Genomic DNA, 21,943 nt, shown 5'->3' with positions numbered 1-21,943 from the left:
AGTCAGATTCTCTCTCCACAAAGCAGACTGCGTAAATTCCGATAACATGTGGCTACCAGAAAGTTTTCAGAAGCATAAAAGGTCACTGATACTACCATCTTCACTTTATCCCTAAAGTGCAAAAAATCATCTTGACTTTTATCTTGCAACTGGACTCTGGAAGAGAGAGGACCTAGAAGGCCACCTGGCCTCGAGGCTGCAGGTTCCCTACCCCTGATAGTGGTGCCCTCATGTAATGGAAAGAACAAAGGATTTTAAGTCCAAAGACCTAGGTTCGAATCTCAACCACCTGTGTGACCTTGGGCAAGTCACTTAAACTCACTGCATGGTTACCACATCTGTAAAATAAGAGGGTTGTACTATATGACACCTAAGGTTTCTCCTTTCTGGCTCTAAATCTATGCTCCCATGAAATGTCCAGGTAAAACTGAATGCAACTAGATATGGAGAGAGCTTCTAGTCAGAAGAAGGCCTAGACTGTGTGTGGAGTGAGTGAAGGCTTCTGCTGCTTTTCCCTCCTCACCTCTGCCTTTTAGAATCCTTCGCTTTCTTCAAGGATCATCTCAAAGGCTTCTACCTTCTATGGGAACCTTCCCCTGATCCTTCAGCTGAGAGTACTTTCTCCTTCCTCAGACCTTTACTAGCTGTGAGACCCTGGGCAAGTCACTTAACCCCATTTGCCTCAGTTTCCTCATCTGTAAAATGAGCTGGAGAAGGAAATGGCAAACCACTCCAATCTTTGTCTAGAAAATCCCAAATGGGGTCACCGAGTTAAACACGACTAAACAACAACAACAATGTGTGTATTTTTATAGGTCATAGCACCCAAGGTAGAATATACATTCTCCAGGGGCAGGGACTATTTTTAGTTTTATAGCATTGTTGTTTTACAAGGTAGAGAGAGTTTCCTTATTCTAAGATGAAAGTCTGGCCATATTACCTCCCTAGTCATTTAACTCCAACGGCTCCTAATCACTTCCAGGATCAAATACAAAATCCTCTGGCATGCAGAGCCCTTCATAAACTGGCTCCTTCCTACTTTTCTAGTCTTCTTCTACCTTACTGTCCTCCAGGTACTCTTTGATCCAGTAACACCGGCCACCTTCCTGTTCCTTGCACACAGCACGCCATTGTTGGCTTTCCTCTATGCCTGGAATTATCTCTTTGCCCATCTCCCTAGGCCTCCTGGCCTCCCTGGCTTCCTTCCAATTCACTCAGAATTCAAGACATCACCCATGACGTCACTGGCCCTCTTTGAAAATGAAGGACAAACAACAGCAATAGTCCCAGCTAAAAGCTCACCAAGAACCTCTCAACGCTACTGCTTTCCTTCTATTGATGATCTGCCATTTATCCTGAACATACCGTTGGATGTAATTTGCATATTCTCTCCCCCATTAGACTGTGAGCTCCTTCAGAGCCCAGGGGCTGGTTTTTTGTTTGTTTGTTTGCCTTTTTTTTTTTTTTTGTATTTCCATTGCTTGGCACAGTGCTTGGTCCACAGTGGACAATGCATACTTATTGACTGACTGAAGATCCCCAAACCAATGAAATTACATTTCTAGTCCAAAAATAAAATGAGGGAACTAGACGAGGTGAGCTCTAAAGGATCTTTTCAACTCCAAATCTGATTGAACTCAACCATACTGGGTGGCAGGGGCAGGCGTTCTTCACTCTATAAGGAATAAAATTAAGTCACTACCACTTTTTCTGAGCCTCTGTGAAAAAACAAAACAAAACACCATTCTTTAAACTAGACTTCTGATTTCATCTATGTAGGAGCTAAAAATAAGGATTTCCTTTACCAGTTCAAATCAGGACCTTCTCTGCCACTTATAGCCTTAGAAAATCGCGTAGGTCACTGAGAGGTTATAAGTTACTGGGAATCTCCCAGCCAGAGTGTCAGAGACACATTTGGATTTGGACGCGGGCCTTCCTACCTCGGGGGCAAACTCTGTTGCTTATATCATGCTGTTGCTCTCTCTTTCTCTCTCTCCGTCTATCTGTCTCTCCCCTGCATGTATATATTACACATGTTTTCTCTCTCTCTATATATATGTAACATATACTCACATGTGTGTGCACATATGTAACTGTATGTGTGTGTAGATCTCGATATAACTAGCCAGTCCTTTTAGGAAATGCTGAAGTTTGATTGGAGTGTAGGCAGAGCCAGGCCATATGGGATAAAATACTCTTTTGCCACTCAGGTTTATCCCCATAAAGATTTTAATTGGACTATAAAACTTGAATAATTTTCCCTCACTGACACCACCCACCTCTTATCACTCAGGCTCAGACACCCATTTTCTTAAATCCACACTCAGCCACATTGGTTTCCCCTCTAGTTTGCCCCTGGACATGAGGTTACCTACCTTCCTCCTGATCAGACCGGCCCTGTCAACTCACCGGTCAGTCTCCTGCATGCTTCATACTGTCCAGTTCATTAAACCCTCACCTCTACAATTTAAGGAATTAATTGTGCCATTTCTCTCATTTCCCCTTCTGAGGGCTCCCTCTCTTTATATTTTCGAAGTCCAATGTACTCAGATAGGGTTAGGGACTGTCTCTTTTTCTCCTAAACAGTAGGCTTGAGACTTCCCCATCACTAACTCTGGCAAAGCCACTCCCTGTGGGTGAGGTCAGCACTATCCTACTTCTGTGAATCTGGGCTCTTTTCTGGGATTTAGAAGCAATGGCCGTGGCAGAGTGGGGAGCTGACCCTGCGAGGGACAGAAGTCTTAACATAGTTAAGCCACAGGAAAAAAAGGAATGAAGAAGAAAGTTGACCAGGGGAGTCCCATGCTTTGAACTGTCAGGAAAGAAGGATGAAGTCATAGATTGAGAATGAAAACACTTGATCTGCTCCTTTTTGCCCATGAGACTTATAACCTATCTGGACCTCAGTTTCTACATGTACAAAATGGGGATAATCATACTTGCCCTCTCTACCTTATAGGGTTGTTGTGAGGCAAATGGAAAGGGCACTGAACTTGGAGTCATAGTGCCTGAATTTGAATCACAGTTTTGCCACTTACTGCCTTGTGTGACCTTAAGCAAGCTACTTAACCTCTCCAGGTCTCAGTTTCCCCAACTATAAAATGAGTTTTAGATTAGATCAGTGGTGTCAAAGGCAAATAGAAATGGGGCTACTAATCTATACAGAAGGATCCCTGCTGGCTGCATATTGACTTAGTTTTGAAATGTATTATTGTCTGTGTTTTACTGTAATTCTATTTATTTTGTTAAATATTTCCCAATTACATTTTAACCTAGTTAATACTGCATTTGAGTACGTTCGAAATCTCTGGACTAGATGACCGCTAAGCTTCCTTCCAACCCTAGATCTTACTTATCCCAAGTACTTTGCTTTTTTCAGTCTAAATTTTGACAGGGAAGATTTAGCACCTCAAAATACATTCAGTTGTGTGCTGACCTGGCTAAGCCAAGGGTTCTCGGTGACAGAGAGCCAAGGGTTCTTGATGTATCTCTGCTTCTTCTTTTCTCAGACAGCCAGAGAAATAATTTCCTGGCTGAGCCCAAGACAGAGATATTAAAACATGGGCAGAGAGTCTGTGTTGCTATTAACCACTAAGGGATTTGATGTCAGTGGGGAAGGCAGCTGGAAGGAGACAGGTAACTGTGGATAGTGTGAGGTAGGAAAATTTCTCAGTCTTGGAGACAGAAGACCTTCAGTGTATGATTTACTTCACTCTCCATCCTCAAGATTCTGCCCTACCTTCATCTCTTAGTGGTTGTTGTTGTTATTTGTCCTTTGTTCTTAAAGATGACCATGACATCATGGAGGTGATGCCATGACATCTAAGTGAATTGGATTTAAGTGAGAGAGGGCTGTGCAAAGTCACCAGCCTCACCTTCTCCTCCGGAGCCATCTGGGTCCAGTGGCCATATATAGATCATGACAACTGGAGATGGCCCCGGATGCAGTAGGAGGCCTTGACCTTTTTAAGTTAAGGTCTTTTCTAGGTCTCAGAAGTTGCATTATTTCATGGAAAGGGGAGTGAACTTGGGAGTCAGAACACTTGGGTTTTTTAGTCCTAGTTTTGGCACTTACTAGATGTATGACTCTGAACTCTTTATCTTTGAGTCTCAGTTTTCTCATTTGTCAAATGGGGGTGATACTTGCATTAAAATCTCACAGAGTTGTTACAAGGAAATCACTTTGTGAACCATAATGCTCTCTATAAATGTGAGCTATGATTACAACTGCCTTTTTTCTACTTCTTTGTTTTTTATTCTTTTTGTGTGTGTGTGTGTGTGTGTGTGTGTGAGGCAATTGGGGTTAAGTGATTTGCCCAAGGTCACACAGCTAGTACTGTCAAGTGTTTGGTCTGAGGCCAGACTTGAACTCAGGTCCTCCTGACTTCAGGGCCTGTGCTCTATCCACTGCACCACCTAGCTGCCCCTATTCTTTTTTCTTATCTATCCCACAAGCCCATTTTTTCTTTGCCTTCTTCACAGTGGATAGAATGCCAGACCTAAAGTCAGAAAGACATCTCCTTGACTTTCAATCTGACCTCAGACACTTACTAGCTGTGTGATCCTGGGCAAGTCACTTAAGTCTGTTTGCCTCAGTTTCTCCATCTGGAAAATGAGCTAGAGAAGGAAATGGCAAACCACTCTAGTATCTTTGCCAGGAAAACCCCAAATGGGGTCATGGAGAGACATGACTGAACAACAGCAAAAATCATCACCCCTTTCTTAGTAAATATTTTTTTCCTAGGCCTCTGTTCTGCTAATATAGTATGTCTTCACCCATCAAGTAGATTCCCTCACTGTATCACCCTCAAAAATCATAGGACGTTAGACTTAGCTTTGGAAGGGACCTTGGAGACTATCTAGTCTAACCCCCTTAATTTGCAGGTGAGGAAACTGCGGCCCCAGAGAGGTGATTAACTTGCTGAATCGTCACCTAGGTAATAAATTGCAGAGCCAGGATTTGAATCTAGGACCTGTATTTTTTTTTCCAGTACATCATGCTAAACACTGTTTCCCCTTCAAAACTAACTTTGGAAATTGGGTCAAGCATTTGAAGGCTAAGGACAAAGATGGAACAATTCAGATGTAAATATATTGGTCAATGAAAACTGATGATGTTTTCAGAGCTCTAAGTAGCAGGTTTGGTGTTTGAGACATGCTGCCCTCTTTATAATTCATTATGTGAAAATAATATAAAAAGCAATGAAGACAAATTTAGTGAATGGGAGGGGGAATTAATTAGTATGTGTTACAGATGAGGATTACTAATAATGAGGAGCTTCTTATTTTAACTAATTATTCTTGCTAACTAAATGATGAGCTCAGTACTTAATAGCACTTAATAAATGCTCTAATTAGCGATCTATGATGCTGGAAGAATACATGAGCTGTCAACAAGCAAATGTAACAAAATTTTCAATTGCACTCCTGAAATCATTATTTAAGATGGTTAATGCTTTGAAAATTTCAGCACCTGAGATAAAGCCCCAACCACCCTAGTTATGGTTTCAGAGATTGGTTAATGTGAATGCAGTGTCAGATAGTGGAGTAAGCATTGGATTTGGAGCCAGAGGACCAGGATTAAAATCTAGACCTTGCTACTTACTAGCTGTGTGACTTTAGACAAGTGGAACAATTTTCTGAACCTTAATTTCCCCAACTGTAAAATGGGGATTCCCTAAGGCCCCTTCTAGCTCAAAATCCTAAAATCCTATGGATGAAGTCAAAATGGAAACAGTTTGGAAGTCATTTAAATAATCACACTTCCCAATATTTTCAAAATAACCTTCGAAGCAGGGTGAATCATGACCCAGGTCTCCTCTCCCTCCAAACTGCTTACCTGTACACATCACAGCTGCAAAGACCCAGCACTGTCCATACTTCACAGGCTGGCCTCCTGTGGCATACCACTTCTTCAAGATGGCCACACTACCATTCCATTCAGAGGGGCTAATTCCATCAGCATAGCCCTCACTCCATTTCCCATTGAGTACACCATTGTCATCATTGCTGTTGATCTAAAAGAAAGGCAAGTTTTGAAGTATTGATTTTCTTTTTTTAAAGCTTTTATTGATGCTTCTCTCTCTCTTTTTTTTTATACCACTGTCATTTATCAATAATCGCCTCCACCCTACCACCAAACCTGCCCTCATACCAAAGAAATATAGTTAAGTAAAAATAATCATGGAATCAGAAAGCTGGAAAGAATCCTTACTATAACATATACCAAAAAGTAGCATCTGGCCTCTGCTTGAAGACCTCCAATGAGAGAGAAGCCACCCACTCTCAAAATAAGCCATTTCACATTTGAACAGCTGACATTTTTCCTCTATTTGCCTCTGCAACTTCTACTCCCACGGCCCCTGGTTCTGTCCTTGGGAGTCATGTAGAACTTGTCCAATCTGTCTTCCACACGATGACCTTTGGAATATTTGAACGCAGCCATGATGAGCATTATTGTCTTCTCCGGGCTAAACAAGTCCAGTTCCTTTAGATGATCCTCATGTCATGAATTCAGGGTCTGTCACCATCCTAGCTGCCCTGTTCTAGAAAGTCTCTAGCTTATCAATGAACTTCTTAAACCATGGTGCCCAAAACTGAACACAGCACTCCAGATGACTTTTGACAAGGGCAAGGTTATAGTGGGATTGTTATCTGGATATGTGTGTATACATGTATGTAAGTGTGTGTATATATACACACACATGCATAACATACATATGTACACACAATACATAAATGTATATATACCTGTATATATGTATATATGTGTATATCTATAAATATATGTATCTATAGATACACATATTTATAGATATAGAGATATCTGATCTCACTATATCTCTATCTCTGTAGCTATAGAGATATATAGATAGATAAATATATATAATATGTATTTATAGACACCTCTATAGAGATAGAGATATCTCTTTCTCTATATCTAGGTGTAGATATAGATACCTCTATGTCTATATCTATCTATCTATCTATCCATCCATCAATAGATATAGATATATAGATATAGATATCCCCTCCTAATGCAGTCCAAGATTGCATTAGCTTTTGGGTTGTCATATCACACTGATGGCTCATGTTGGGATTGTGGTCCCCTAAAACCTCCAGATTCTTTTCAGAACAGCTGCTTTCTATCCATGCCTTCCCAAACCAACTTTTCACTATATCTGACAATATAAACTTCATTCTGTACCTGTACTCTACCAGTTCTCTATGGAGAGGAAGGAGGTATACTTTATCATCAATTCTCTGGTAGAAATATTCATTTCTTTTTTTATTGGTGCTTTTTGTTTTTATGTTAATTATTTCTGGATATACCCAATTCCCATGAGGCCCAGAATGAAGACTTCCTCTTGTAACAAAGGAAAACAATTAGGCAAAAACAATTGATAAGGCAACCATATTTGACAGCATATGCAGCATTCTGTACCCATAGTCTCCTACCTCTCCAAGGAAACAGAGGAAGATATTTCCTCATCTCTTCTCTGGGCCAGGATTGGTCATTATACATTTACCCTGCTAAACTGGTCATTACAATTAATTAATTAATTAATTAATTTAATGCTTCTAAGAAGCATTACTTTCCCAGGAGAAGGAGTTTGTAACCTGAATTAGGAAACCTAAACTGTCTGACTTTATCTCTTCTGGAAGACTTCCTTGTTATGTTAAGTATTCCTTTGTTAATTAATTAATTAATTGGTTTTATTTCCTATTTTTTTTTACTCCACCTCTTAGCAGGTTTGACATTTGATTGTTGTTGTTGTTGGTTTTTTTTTTAATATTTCAGTACAAATGAAATTTAGAAACCACAAGGCAATTTCCTAACTCTCTGAGCTAAACTTCTCTCAAAGGACAAAATTCAGAACTAATGGGAATGAGGATGTATACCCAGAGATTCTGTAGCTGGAATTCTTTAGTTGAGAAGACCTATTACCTATGTTCCCACTTGAATCTCAACTAAAAGGCAACTGAAAGACTCCTTCCAGAACACTGAGTCTTCCTCACTCTTCCCTCCCCAGAGATTTCTAAAGTAGAATATGGTCAGCTCTTGCTGGCTGTAGAGTCAGAACCTTCTCTCACCATGGCGCTGACGACCCTGCTGATGTACACGGAGCTTCCTCGCAGTGCGCAGTCCATGGCTGGATCAACTTGAAAATTCAAGCTCTTGTCTAATAGCTTCAGGCAAATGTCTATGATATTTTCTTCAAACTGCAATGGGAGGGATTTAGGAGATTAGTTCAGGAAGCCATGGGAAAAATGTACATGAATGAATGTATCTCTATGTATTCCCTTCCCTCAACCTCCATTTGCTGGCCCTTTCCTCCTCCAATGACTTTGTTACTAGTATATATTTTGTATTTGTATTAGTATATATTTAGCAGCAGTAAGATGAATCTGGCAGAATTTCTGCCATTTGAGTAGTCCGTAGACCGGTCAAGGAGCTAGTACAGATATGTTAATAGCCATTAAACACATTTGAATAAGTTCTTAGGAGAAAAATCTAAACAAAATATTATGGGAAAGCCATGGAGAGATTATTTCTGGCTGGGGATTAGGATGGGAGGAAGATCAGGGTGGCCTTCAGGAAGAGGTAGCTTCTGCAATAGTTATTGAAGGATGGGAAGGATTTCAATAAGCAGAGAGATGGGAGGTAGAGAGTGGAGAGAGTATTCTAGGTAAAGTATAATCAAAGGCATGGAACTGGGGAAAGGGTGGGACAAGTCTTTGGAAGAGTAAGTAGACCAGTTTGGTTTGGCTGAAGGGCAGAGGGTAGAGGATATGAAAGGGAGTAGTGTGAGATAAGGCTGGCCTCAGATTGTGAAGAGCCTTGAATGACGTGTTTTTGATTTACAGCTCATATTCTTTCCAGCTCATTTGATTGTGGAAAAAAATAATTTTGGGGTTTGGCTTCCACTTCCTATCTACTCTTTCACTTGCTCTCCATCTCCTTATCCTGAGGGGCCCAGGGTGTGGTAGTCAGAGGTGGTTGCTTGACAATAGCAGTCATGGGCTAAGAGAAGGATCTGTACTACACACATCATAATGGAGGCTTGCATGCTTGGTGTAGGATTGGATTTATAGGAGAGATAATTCATTTGGACCCCTACTCTATGCCAATCAGTATTAATCAGTTGGATATGATTCCATAGGGACAGTGATTATAAGTTCTGTATATTACGCCCCAGAGCTGTGAACTGAGGATTGTAAGTTCATTTGTTTAATCCTAGGAAGCTAACGAGAGGCACACCACCCTTGTTTTTTCTTGTTATGATGACCAAGTCCAGCATGGCAGAGGTGACTCAATTATATGGAAAGTCTTCCAACTTGTTTTTGTGCCTCTGAACCACTCACTCTTGTCCCTCATGAGCAGATGACCATCTTCTGACCATCTTCTGACTACTTAGGCAGTGGAGATGCCCCATACTTCTCTCAACCCAAGACCCCCCTGCTGACATGCCATGTTTTGACTGATATATCATTTTTGGCCCTTGGAGAAAGGTCTCTCAACCAGTGGAATTCTGTATTTTGTGTTGCTCTTCCAGAGTGTTCAGGTATCAAACCTACTTATCAAACCTTATAAAAATAAGGTACTGAAGGAAGGGGGCATCTCAGATCATGAGGATGATCTGATGTCTACTTCATTAGAGGGGACCATAGGCACTTTAATAAAGTGTCATTGGCTCAGAGCTCTGCCTCAGTGGTTTTTCTTGCAGATTGGACAATTAAAAAATCCCCATTTACTTGTCCATATTATCAGGACTGCATCCAGGATATCTCTACATTAGTCAACATTTCCTTTAAAGTTAATTCCTTAGCATTCAAGGCCCTTCATAATATGGCTCCAGGTCTTTTCTAGCCCACTCCTTTCTGTATACTCTACGCTCCAACCAAACTGAACTGTTCTTTCAGCTCAGCCAGCTTCCCCATGCTGAAAATGGACTCCTCTCACATCTCTCGTGGTTTCCTGGTCAGTTGTTTTTTAGTTGCGTCTGACTCTTTGTGACCCCCTCACGTCTCTACCAAGTGGCATCTTTTCTTTCCTGGTTACCTTACCACCACCACCCTCACTCTACTTCAGCTACAATCCATCCCCCTCTTAATAAATCTCTCAGGCTTACCTTCACCTATTAGAATCCCTCATCTCCTATAAGACTAAACCCAAGCACCACCTTCTACATGAGGTTTTCCCTGATCCTCCTCTACTCTGCCCCAACACTCTGTACTATTTTTTTGTGTGTACCTATGTATGTACATGTTGTCTTCCCCAATAGAATTTAAGCTCCTAGCAGCCAGGGACTGTGTATTAATTTCTCTCTTTGTAACCCTAGCACCTGACAGTGCCTGACACATACTCAGTAGGTACTTTATAAATGTTTGTTGATTGATTTCTAGATCACGAACTATTTGAGGGCAGAGATTGAGTTCTTTTCCAGCATGGGAGGTATAGTGGAAAGAGTACTGAAGAGAGTTAGAAGACCTGGGTAAGCATCTTGCCTGTGACATTTTACTAGCTATGTGACCATGGGCAATTTGGTTTCCTCATTTGTAAAATGGTGACAACACTTGTACCACCTCCTTTATAGAATTGTCATGAGAAAAGTACTTTGTATATCTTTAAAAAGCACTCTCTAAATTTGTTTTCTTATGGTTGTATCCCCAACACCTAGAACAGTGCCTTGCTCATAGTAAGTGATTGACAAATATTTTTTAATCGAATTGAAAATTTCATTATCTCTTTCTGCTACCTGCTAGAACAATTCATCTTCAGCTATTGATTTTAGTTATAGTTTTAGAGCTTGAAGGGACCCCGGAGCCTGTCAAGTCATATGATTTTAGGATCATTAGATCCAGAGCTGGAAGGGACATTCAAGGCCTTTTAGTCCTCCATCATTTTACAAATATAGAAACTGAGGCTCAGCAAAGTTAGAGAGTGACTTGCCCAAGGTCACAGTAGGTAAGAATTGGCAGAATTGGGAGATAAAATTGGGTCTTTTAACTCTAAATCTGGTGTTCTTTCCACTGTGCCAAACTTTTCAAAGTCATCAGCAAAAAAAAAAACCAAACAAACAAACAAAAACCACACACACCCTGGATATCATTCTGCTTGTCATATGATCATTATGAGTATTTTCCACTTAGGCATGCTACAGACCTCCTATATAACCTCAGGGGTTTGCTGGAGACAGCTCAAACCGGCTTACAGGAGCCAGATTTTCAGAGTAAGCATTTCTACTCTGGAAGTTGGCAGACACGACAAATTAGGGCTTGATTTATTGTTTGGATTTAAGAAAGTGATGGAGAAAATGTTAATAATGCAGATTAATCTTAAAAAGTGTATTGTGCATACATTTCCCCCTGGAGAGCCGGTTGTTAAACCTGTAAACCTGATTGAAAAATGTCATTCCTTTCTCTTTGGGGGTGATTAGAAAGGCCTCTGAGCTGCTCAGACATGGGTTTAAGGCAAAGGGTGAAAATATTTTGATTAGAACAATTTGATTAGAACAATCTAGTGTCAGGAATAGAGACATTATTGTATTTTAGGGAAAAAAAAGATGGTACCAAGAGAAAATGACTTTCACACCCAGTTCCCAGTGGTGGAAGCTAGAGAGGTTGCTTTGGATTTCCCAGAGAGAGAAAAGGAAGATGGAAAAGACTTGGGACACAGAAAAAAAGTGATCCCTGACTCCTTTTTCACCACAATGGTAAACATACAAGTTAAAACACTGGGCCAGTTAACTGTGGGTCAGTTGCTTCTAGAAGTTTCTTGTTACCCTGTGATTAGGTGAGAGCTATTTCATTGGGGGATCTGGACCCTTTGACCATTTCAGAGATTTGGTTTAGGGCTAAGGAAGGACCATGATACCCATTCGGGCTCATAGATGAACCAAACAGGACCTGAAGGTCATGAAGGAGGAAGACAGTTCTAGAATCCTCTTTGGAGAAATCCTTGAGGGATCCAGGTCAAGATGAAACCAGACTGAATGAGGACCCTTTCCATACTCTCAGTTCAGGTTAGAACTGAACCACCATGACCATCCCACTATTGCACTTGGTCCTGTTCTGATCCCTTGCAGGAGTCCCAGACCAGATTTCAAGGTTTAGTTTGGGGGAAGCTTTTAAAGTGTTATTGTTTGGGAGTGGAGAGGTAAGTGATAAGATATTGATAATAACAATGATACTAATAATAAATAGCTTTCATAGAATGCCTACTATGTTCCAAGCACTATGCTAAGTACTTTACAAATATTATTTCATTTTATCCTAGCAACAACCCTGGGAGGTGGGTGCTATTATTATCCTCATTTTGTAGTTGACGAAATTGAGGCAAATAGAGGTTTAAGTGTCTTGCTCAAGTGTCTGAGGTTGGATTTTAATTCAGGTCTTCCGAAATCCAAACCTAGCACTCTACTCACTTCGACACCTTAGCTGCTTCTCAATCATGTACCTTAGATGCATGAGGGAAAAATATTGGAGCAGTGGTCCCCACGATGACACTGAACTTCCTCATGTGTGCTAACAATAACAAGAGATGCCCACAGAAAATGAGGCAACTGATGTGAAACCTTTTAAGGAGCTAAAATAGAAGATGCCACATCCAGCGTGACTACGGCAGGATATGTGACTCAGTACCACTGGTAATTCCAGATTCATGTACACATGACTAAAATATCATAGCTTCAGAGCTGGAAATGGCCCCAATCTATCTTTCTGGCCTCATTGTACATTATTCTCCCTCCCAAACTCAGTGATCCAGCCAAACTGGCCTTCTCTGTGCTCTTCAGTTTCTCATCTCTAGGTCTTTGTACTGGCTAGCAGCCCCCATACCTAGAATGCACCTTCCCTCCACTTCATCACATCCCTCCTTCCCTTTGCGATGAAGCTTAAACACCATCTCATGCATGAAATCTTTCATGATCCTTCCAATTGCTAATGCCCTTCCTCACAAATAACTGTGTAGTTTACTACTTTGTCTATATTTGTATTTATTCACTTTATATTTGTGCTGCATACATTTTTATGTGTATTTGTCATCTCCACCATTAGAACGCAAACTCCTCCAGAGGAAGGACTGTTTCATTCCTTTTACTTGCATCCCTAGCACCTTATACAGTGCTTGACACATAGTTTTTGTTGTTGTTGTTGTTGTTGAGTTGTTTCAGTCATGTCTGACTCCATGTGACTCCATTGGGAGTTTTTTTTGGCAAAGATACTAGAGTGGTTTGTTATTTCTTTCTCCAGTTCATTTTACAGATGAGGAAACTGAGGAAAACCGAGTTAAGTGACTTGCCCAGGGTCACACAGCTAGTAAGTGTCTGAGGCCAGATTTGAGGTCAGGTAGATGTCTTCCTGACTTTAGGTCTGGTGCTCCATTCACTGTGCAACCCAGCTGCTGAGGACCTGAGTTCAAATCTGGCTTCAGACACATAGCAGACACTAATAAATACCCATTGATTGGTTGACAGAAGAAAGGAACTGTGTAGCCCACCTCATCTGGTCCCTCATTTTGCAGTTGAGGAACAGAGGCTCAGAGAGGTTAAGCAACTTTTCTTTGGTTACCCAGGTAACAAGTGGCAAAGTCAAGATTTGAACTCAAGTCTTCTGTCTTCAAATCTGACTGTCTTTCCACTGTACCAGTATCTTGGGAGCATCTAGCAAAAACACTGAACTCAGAAAGTTCTCTTTTGGGTCAATGCATTCACTCCACAGAAGCATCTCACAGGCTTCTGATACTGTTCTCATCATTGAAATGTATTCAGCCCAGTATTCATGGGCTGAACTGGGCTGGTAGGAGCTACTTATGAGTTATACCCAGTCCCCTTCCACAAGACTGAAGCCTTCCTTTGGCTACCATCCATGTTCTAACTCCCCTTCACCCAAGACTAACGTCAACCTGGAAGAAATGACTGAAGTTTGCAGGTGGAGTAGACAGAGATGATTAAGTGGCTGCTGAGCAGTAGCAGTCATGGGTTGAGAGTCTAGAGAAGGAAGCAATGAACATAGGAGCACATGATGGGGGCTTATATGCTTGGCCTAGAATGGGGCTTACCTGTCCATAGTTCCATGGACACGGACGGATCCAGTTCTTGTTACCCTGGTAGATGAAGCCATAATCATTCATGATGTATTCCTGTCTCTGAGGCTCACTTTCTAAATAGACTTCATCAGCTTTAGAAATTAGAGCAGGAGATACGACAGAGAGATTAATAATAATAATTCACATTTATACCAGGTTTTTACAAAGCACTTTTCTCACAACAACCCTGCAAAGTAGGCAGTGTAAGTAGGATCCTCATTTTTTCAGAGGAGGAAACAAGTTCAGAGATGATGTGACTTTTTCCAAGATCAAACAGCTAATGAGGGGTAGAGATGGGACTCAAATCTGGGGCTTCTGATTCCTCAGGCCAGTGTTATTTCTACTGTACCATGCTGCCATTCCCCTGTCTGTATCTCACACTTCACACTGGCCTTATCTGCCTCTCTAGGCCCTCCAGACTCACAGGTCCAATGATACCAGAATTTTTTCCATGGAGGTACATAGAGGTCTGCTTTTCCAAGATGTGGTCTCTAACTCTTTGTGTTCCTCTTTGAGACATAGGACTTTGGGGACCCTAGAGAGCTCCTGCCACCAACAGTTACAAGCTGAAGCAGAGATTGCTCCTACTCTAAGTTGGGGATCAGGGTTTGGAGCATTCTTCTCTGAGCCAATGGTGTTTCCCAGATACTACTTACAGACCCAATCTCCCTCCTTTAGAGTCAGTCAGTTAACAAACATTTATCAAACACTGGCAGCTAGGTGGCTCAATGGATAAGAGCGCTGGACCTGGAGTCAGGAAGACCCGAGTTCAAATCTGGCCTCAGACTCTCAGTAGCTATGTGACCCATGGCAAGTCACTTCACCTCTATTTGCCTTAACCCAGTGGAGAGTGGAATGGCAAAGCACTCCAGTATCTTTGCCAAGAAAACCCCATGTGGGGTCACAAAAAGTCAAACACAACTGAACAATAACAACATGTGCTGAGCCCTAAGGACACAAAAAAGACAAAAACTAAGTCCCTGTCTTCAAGGAGCTCACATTCTAATTAGAGAGACAGACAATATGCAAACAACTATGTACATACAAGATATATACAGGGTATGTAGGAAGTAATCTCAGAGAGAAGGTTCAAGTGGGGAAAGGGAAGGAGAATGGGAGAGAAGGGACTTATGGAGAGAGAAGTTTGGAGTTTAACAGTAATGTGCCATGTGGTGCACCACCCTTGAAGTTTGAAGGTTGACTTAGGATCTGTTTCATGTCTAGACAGACCTCCTGGAAGTCAGGAAGTACAGAAGCAGTGGCTACTCTCAATGCCCCTTTTGTTGTCATGCTATTTTTCTTTTTTATTCCTTTTCTTAATTTTCATTAATTTATTTTTAGTTTTCAACATTCACTTCCATAAGCTTTTGAGTTTTAAATTTTCTCCCCCTCCCTCCCCAAGACGGCATACAATCTGATATAGGCTCTACATATGCGTTCCTATTAAACACATTTTCACATTGTCATGCTATTTTCTAACCAATAGATGCCAATAGATGAGGGTGATAGTTGTTGCTACTCTTGATTTTAACTGTTTTCTCTATCCTCTCCCCAATACCCTTTGCCCTCTATCCCTGGATTACTTTGAGAACTGAAATGGGCCAGAACACTGGGTGCAGCAATGTAGGGAGTGCTACCAGTGAGACTTGCTATGAGAAGGGGTCATAGACTCTCCCATCGCCATACTGTTTACGATCCCACCCCCACCCCTCCAATGCCATTTGCATGCTCACTGTGCATTTATTGGGTGGGCAGGTAATGACTACCCTTATATTTGGTCTAGGATAAAATATTATCTCATCTATGGGGTGCCTGATGATGATTTGTTAATAAATGTTGTGTGTGTGGAAAAATGAAGATGTCAAGCAGTTCTGAAGACATTACCATCTAACAATTGCCCTAAGGAAGAGAAAGAGAAAAGGAGAGACATATAGAGGGAGAGAGACAGAAACAGAAAGACAGAGGCACAGAGAAACATATACAAGCAAACAAAGACAGAGAACGAATAACAGAGAGTGACACATTGAAGGAGGAGGAGGAAGAAGAGAAGAGAACAGATAAAAATTCTATTACACTTTACATAGATCACTTGCTTCTTACAACAACATGGTGAAGTAGATGAGATAAGGACAGAAGAGGAACACGGATGAAACTGGAGACAGAGTTCTTAAAACATTGGGAATAACAAATCTACAACTAAGAATTATCATTTTAGGTTTAAAGAATATTTTTAGATATGTCAACAAATTTCAGAGTCAACATTTTAGAGTCAACAAATTTCAGCCTAAATGTCTGATAAAATCTCAATTATCATCTTCTGTCATGGTAACTCTTCAGAGGAATGAATTTGAAGTGTTTGTTTTTCTAGTTTGACAGCTAATCTGCATTTGATGTTACGGATATCTGTGCTGTTTTCGAATAAGAACATCTGGCTCTTGTTCTCTGAAGAACAGATCTAACAGTAATGTACCATGTGGTATGCCACCCTTAAATTATGTTATCCAGCAAAAAATGCTGGATAACATTAAAAAATTGTCACATTATAATAAGAATGAATACTCATCCATTCTGACAATCACTTAGATATCTGCTACATGTAACATTGCAATAAGCACAGTGGGGGTTTCAAAAGCAGTCAAAGGTGTGGCCCTCACACTCAAGAAATTTATAATCTAGTTATTTCTCAACTACATGATGCCTTCTTTCCAACATTGGATCTCAAGTACTTAAGCATCCCTTGTCTTCTGTACTACTGCTCTTCTTTTCTTTTTTTTTTAAGATCTGACATTTTATTTCAAGAGATCACTCGAACCCTAGTCTTGGGCCCAGCTGAATGGCCCCACATTGTACAATCCACCAAAACAACCGACATACTTCTCAATTTTTACTAGTCAGGCATGCTGGCAAACTAGAAAAATACCTACAATGATGCTCATGCTTTGGAAAGGACAGTTTATTCTATGACCTAATATGGGTGGGGAGGTGATGTATAGAGGAAAGAATACTGATTCCGGAATCAGATCACCTTGGTTAAAATCCTACTTCTTATGCTCACTACCTGTGTGACTGTGGGTAAGTCACTCAACTTTCCTGGGCCTCAGTTACCTCCTCTGTAAAATAAGGTTGGATCAGATAGCTTCAAAGGGCCCTTCTAGCTCTCTTTCCATGATCCTAAGTCTCATCTTATATTATGTGGGAGGAAAAACCTGTAAGAATTGACTCAGGAGATAGAGAATTCCTTATCATTGGCAATCTTCAAGAGAAAATTGTGTGATCTTTTGTTGATGAAATAAATAAGATTTGTGATAGTGGTAGGAGTTGAATTAGCTTGGCTCTCTGCTTTGATCTAGATTTGTTTTTAGAAAGTTCAAGGGCTGTGGTTTACATGGTACACTACCGATAAATATATTCATTAAGAACAAGAGCCAGATAGATGTTCTCATCTATAGATGGCATAGATAAATCTCTGTACCATTAAAAACAGATTAGACTTGAAGTCCCTTCCCATTCCTGGATTCTACAATTCGATGACTCAAAGCAGGGAGGGATAACTAATGGGGTGGAAGACTGAGTCAACCTGTGAAAAGAACTTGACGGGCTGGAACATTGGGCCTTTTCCAAGAAGACTAAATTTAATAGGGAAGGGGGGAAGGGAACAAGCATTTATTAAATGCCTACTATGTGCCACGCACTGTGTGAAGTGCTTTACAAATAATATCTCATTTGATCTTCACAACAACTCTATGAGGTATTCGCTATTATTTATCCCCATTTTATAGTTGAAGAAAACTGAGGCAGGCAGAGTGATTTGCTCAGGGTCCCACAAATAGTGAATAGGGCTGAATGAGGCCAAGTGGTGAAGCAAAGAGAGGCAGCTCCGCATAATGGATAGAGCTCTCTCTTTAGGGTCAAGAACACTTGGGTTCAAGTCCTATTTATGACGTATTCTGGCTGTGTGACCCTCAGCAAGTCATTTAACCTTTCAGTGCCCCCTGCAAACTCTCTAAGATACAAGAGCAGGTGCTGATCTTGCATTGGGAGAGTGAATTTTCTCACTGGGAATTCCCAATAAGAGTGAAATCTCAGGTCTGATCCACAAAAAAAATTAAAGTCTGACATTTGGTATTCCAAAAATCAGTTACCCAAGGACAGGATTGGAGCAGCATAGCAAGGCAACAGTTCACATGAATAAACTTTAGGGGATTTAAGAGACTGGAAGCTCAATATAAACTAGCAGCGTGGCATGGGATCCCCCAAAGCTAATGCAACCAAAGGCTGTATTAGCAGATGCATCACTAGATGTCTGGAACAAGGGAGGTGACATTCCTGGTTTACTCTGCCTTAGTTAGGTGAGACAGTCTGGAGCATTGTATTCAGTCTTGAGCACCTCATTTTAGAAAGGACATTGACAAACTTGTCTAGTGACCTGGGATATGCCTTTTGTTGCATAACATGGAGTAGCACCCGAGAAGGAAGGCCCAGAGAGAGAAGTCTTAAGTCTCTGAGTATGCATCGGCAACCATCCTCTGACCCAATTAAGGACAAAGGTCCTTAAAATAACGTGTCTTAGTCAGAAATGGCAGTGAACTAAAGAAAGGGTGTGATCTAGTGGGTATAACATGCTGTTACTGTAGGGGCAGCAGAAACTAGGAGTCAGGAGACTTGAATTCTAATCATAACTCCACCAGGCACTTGCTCAGTGACCCTGGACAAGCCATTTATTTGTTTGTTTGTTTTTTTGGCTAGGCAATGGGGTTAAGTGACTTGCCCAGGGTCACACAGTTAGTAAGTGTTATGTATGTGAAGCCAGATTTGAACTCAGGTCCTCCTGACTCCAGGGCCGGTGTTCTATCCACTTCGCTACCTAGCTGCCCCCCTAGACAAGTTATTTGCCCTAATTTCTCACCTATGACTGTTAGCTTTCTTAGCTTCCTTTAAGACTCAGTTCAAAATCCAAGGGGTCTTTCCTGATCCCCTCATCTCTACCCTATTTGTGGCTTCCATTTATAGATGTTATATGTTCCTAGGTATTTGTATGTCTTCTCCATTAGAATGTAAGCTCCTTGAGGGCAGGGACCTTTTTTTAAATTTAAAAAAACCTTTTATTTACAAACTTTACAAAAACTTTCTTTGACTCCTCAGCATTTAGCACAGTGCCTGGCACATAGGAAGCACTTAATAAATACTTGTTCACTCCACTCTCTAGGCTTCAGTTTCCTTATCTGTCAAGTGGTCACAGTAATGTGTATTGCTATTGTCACGAATGTCATCAGGTTGTTCTGAGGATCAAATGAGATAACATGAGAGCAGTTTGAAAAATGAATGTATGTATTACATATGTGTGTGGATACACACATGTACCCAGATACAAAAGGAAAAAGCTCTGGATTTGGCATGAGAGGACCTAGGCTCAGATCTTTACTTGGGCAAGCCACATATCCTCTATGGCCTTAGTTTCCTTCTCTGTAAAATAAAGGGGGTTGGATCAGTTGGCTTCTGAGATCCCTTACAGTTCTAAATACATAATCTTCACACTATATAATCTGTTGTACTAGTAGCCATAAAAAAATTCCAGCCAGGTCTGTGTTAAGGATGTGGCCAGTGTGGTCATTGGCACAGCCAAAAAAAAAAGGTTTGAGGATTCATTAATAGTCTTCAGTTATTGTTGTTGGATTTTTTTTCAAATGAAATCATTTTTAAAGGTTCCCAGCCCCTGGAGTGCATGTGTCTTAATACCTGGAGCTGGGGGCCTGAGAATGGGGACGAAGTGCTAGGGATGACGGATAAGGATCGAAGGACAGTCCATCATAATTTCAGATAGGCAGAAAGGGGAGGAGCAGCTAGGTAGAGCAATGGATAGAGCTCTGGGACTGGAGTCAGCAAGACCTGAGCTCAAATCCGGCCTCAGACACTTACTAGCTGTGTGACCCTAGGCAAGTCACTTAACCCTGTTTGCCTCAGTTTCCTCATCTGTAAAGGGAGATGAAGAAGGAAATGGCAAACCACTGTAGTCACTTCGCCAAAAAAAAAAACCAAATGGGGTCACAAAGAGTTGGACATAACTGAAATGACTGAATAACAACAGAAAGGGGAGAGCAGGGCTTGATGACTGATCCCTACCTGGACACCAAGGATTGAAGAGAACGATGAACTCCCCAAGGTGATATGCTGAGACTGGTCCTTGGAAGGAATCGATGTGAACCTTCAGAAGGTATTGACCAATCGCTGCCATGGGCGGGGCACACAGACTGACTTCCAGGAAGTTGGTCCCATTGGACTTGATCAGAGCAATCCAAGGGCTCTTGAAGCTTGGTTCTTCTATGGAGAATACTGCTCGGGTGCCCATGGAGAGGTCAGGCTTTGGACCTAAGGACCAACAGAAATGTTTGTGACGAGACCAAAGCAGTACTGGTCTCTCCCAGTCACCCTCCACTTTTCAGTTCCCTTCTTGGGGGATGACTCACCAGTCTCTGTGATGAAGATGATTTTGTCCATGTCCAACTGGAATCCCCTGTTCTTGAAGTACAGGGTGATGGAGAAGTCCTGGCCCCGACGTACTATGAGCCGCTGGAAGCTCATCTCCTCCGTGTGGTGCTGCACGTTGTTCTGGTAGCACTGGAAATCGGAGACAGACACCTCCAGCCCTGTGAAGAGGCAGAGAACAAGAGTTGTCCCTCTTACTTTTAGCCTAGCCTAACTCCCCTGAGGAGCCCAGCTCTGTGGCTAGGGAACCAAAGCTGCAGGTTGCTTGGCATCCGGCTTCCTCTCTTCTGTTGAAGTAGAAAGACCTGGAGACAAGAGAGCCTGAGTGTCCCCGTAAGAGACAGGGTTAAGGAAAGCATCCACCACCAGGAAGATGCCCCATGTCCTAGGCGCTTCATAAGCCAGACTGGCAGGGCTGTCGTCCATCACTTTGGGGCAGACCCTGAAAAGAAATTGAATTTGGGGCAACCAGGGCTCCCCGTTCTTCCTTCTCAAGCATAAAATGGAATAAAAGATGGCACAACCTGGAGAAGAAAAGATTGAGGGGGGATTTAATGTCTATCTTCAAATATTTGAAGGCTTCACAGAATCTCAGAGCTAGAAGAGACCTTGGCCTGTACCACCCAACCTGCGCCTGAACAAGAATCCCCTCTGCAACCTATCTACAAGCAGTCATCACCAATGAGGGGACACCGTTACCTTCCAAGGGAGCCCATTCTACTTTGGGACGCTGTAATGGATAGGATGTTTTTCCTTTTTGTTCATTTCAGTCGTGTATAATTCTTTGTGACCCCATCTGGGATTTTCTTGGCAGAGATACTGGAGTGGTTTGCCATTTCCTTCTCCGGCTCATTTTATAGATGAGGAAACTGAAGCAAACACTGTGAAGTGACTTGCTCAGGGTCACACAGCTAGTAAAGGTCTAAGACTGGATTTGAACTCAGGTCTTCCTGACTCTAGGTCCAGCACTGAATCATCTGGCTGGCCCTCTGAATTATGCTCTATAAAAATCTAAATGATGATTTATTTAGCTGTACTTACTCTCTGTCACAAATTCTAATGTGAAGCAGCCACTTCCCCCAGGGTTCCCATCACTTCCATCCTATTCTCAACCTATCTTTCCCCTTCTGCATACATGGCATGTACTCCCTCCTCCCCAACCTTTGCCACTGCTTCATCTTAAGCACCGTCTTATGCTTGAGAAGCCTTTTCTGATTTCGCAATCTGCTAGTCTCTTACCTTCCAAACTAACTTGTATTTAGCTACTTTTTATATTTGTGCTATATCTATTTATATAAATACTCATCTCCTCCATTAGGCTGTGGTATCCTTGCAAGTAAGAATTGCTTCATTCTTTGTACTTGCATCCCT

General features: G+C 41.6%; 1 protein-coding gene across 2 annotated transcripts in view; it reads right to left on the bottom strand.

The window, feature by feature from the left end:
- TGM5 (transglutaminase 5) overlaps positions 1-21,943 on the bottom strand; it is a 53,487-nt gene that overhangs the window by 26,738 nt on the left and 4,806 nt on the right. For both annotated transcript variants that reach the window (XM_027870022.1, XM_027870023.1), the window contains exons 2-6: positions 20,554-20,733; positions 20,210-20,455; positions 14,063-14,181; positions 8,095-8,223; positions 5,840-6,017 (exon numbers count right to left, since the gene is read on the bottom strand). In XM_027870022.1, coding sequence (XP_027725823.1) covers positions 5,840-6,017; positions 8,095-8,223; positions 14,063-14,181; positions 20,210-20,455; positions 20,554-20,733 — 852 coding nt within the window. The remainder of the gene's footprint in view (positions 1-5,839; positions 6,018-8,094; positions 8,224-14,062; positions 14,182-20,209; positions 20,456-20,553; positions 20,734-21,943) is intronic.

The sequence above is a fragment of the Vombatus ursinus genome, unplaced genomic scaffold (assembly GCF_900497805.2).
Source record: "Vombatus ursinus unplaced genomic scaffold, bare-nosed wombat genome assembly UNPS02014794.1, whole genome shotgun sequence".
In the NCBI taxonomy this organism is placed as follows: domain Eukaryota; kingdom Metazoa; phylum Chordata; class Mammalia; order Diprotodontia; family Vombatidae; genus Vombatus; species Vombatus ursinus.
Note: the sequence above shows the minus strand (reverse complement) of the source record. Positions and strands in the feature narration are given on the sequence as shown.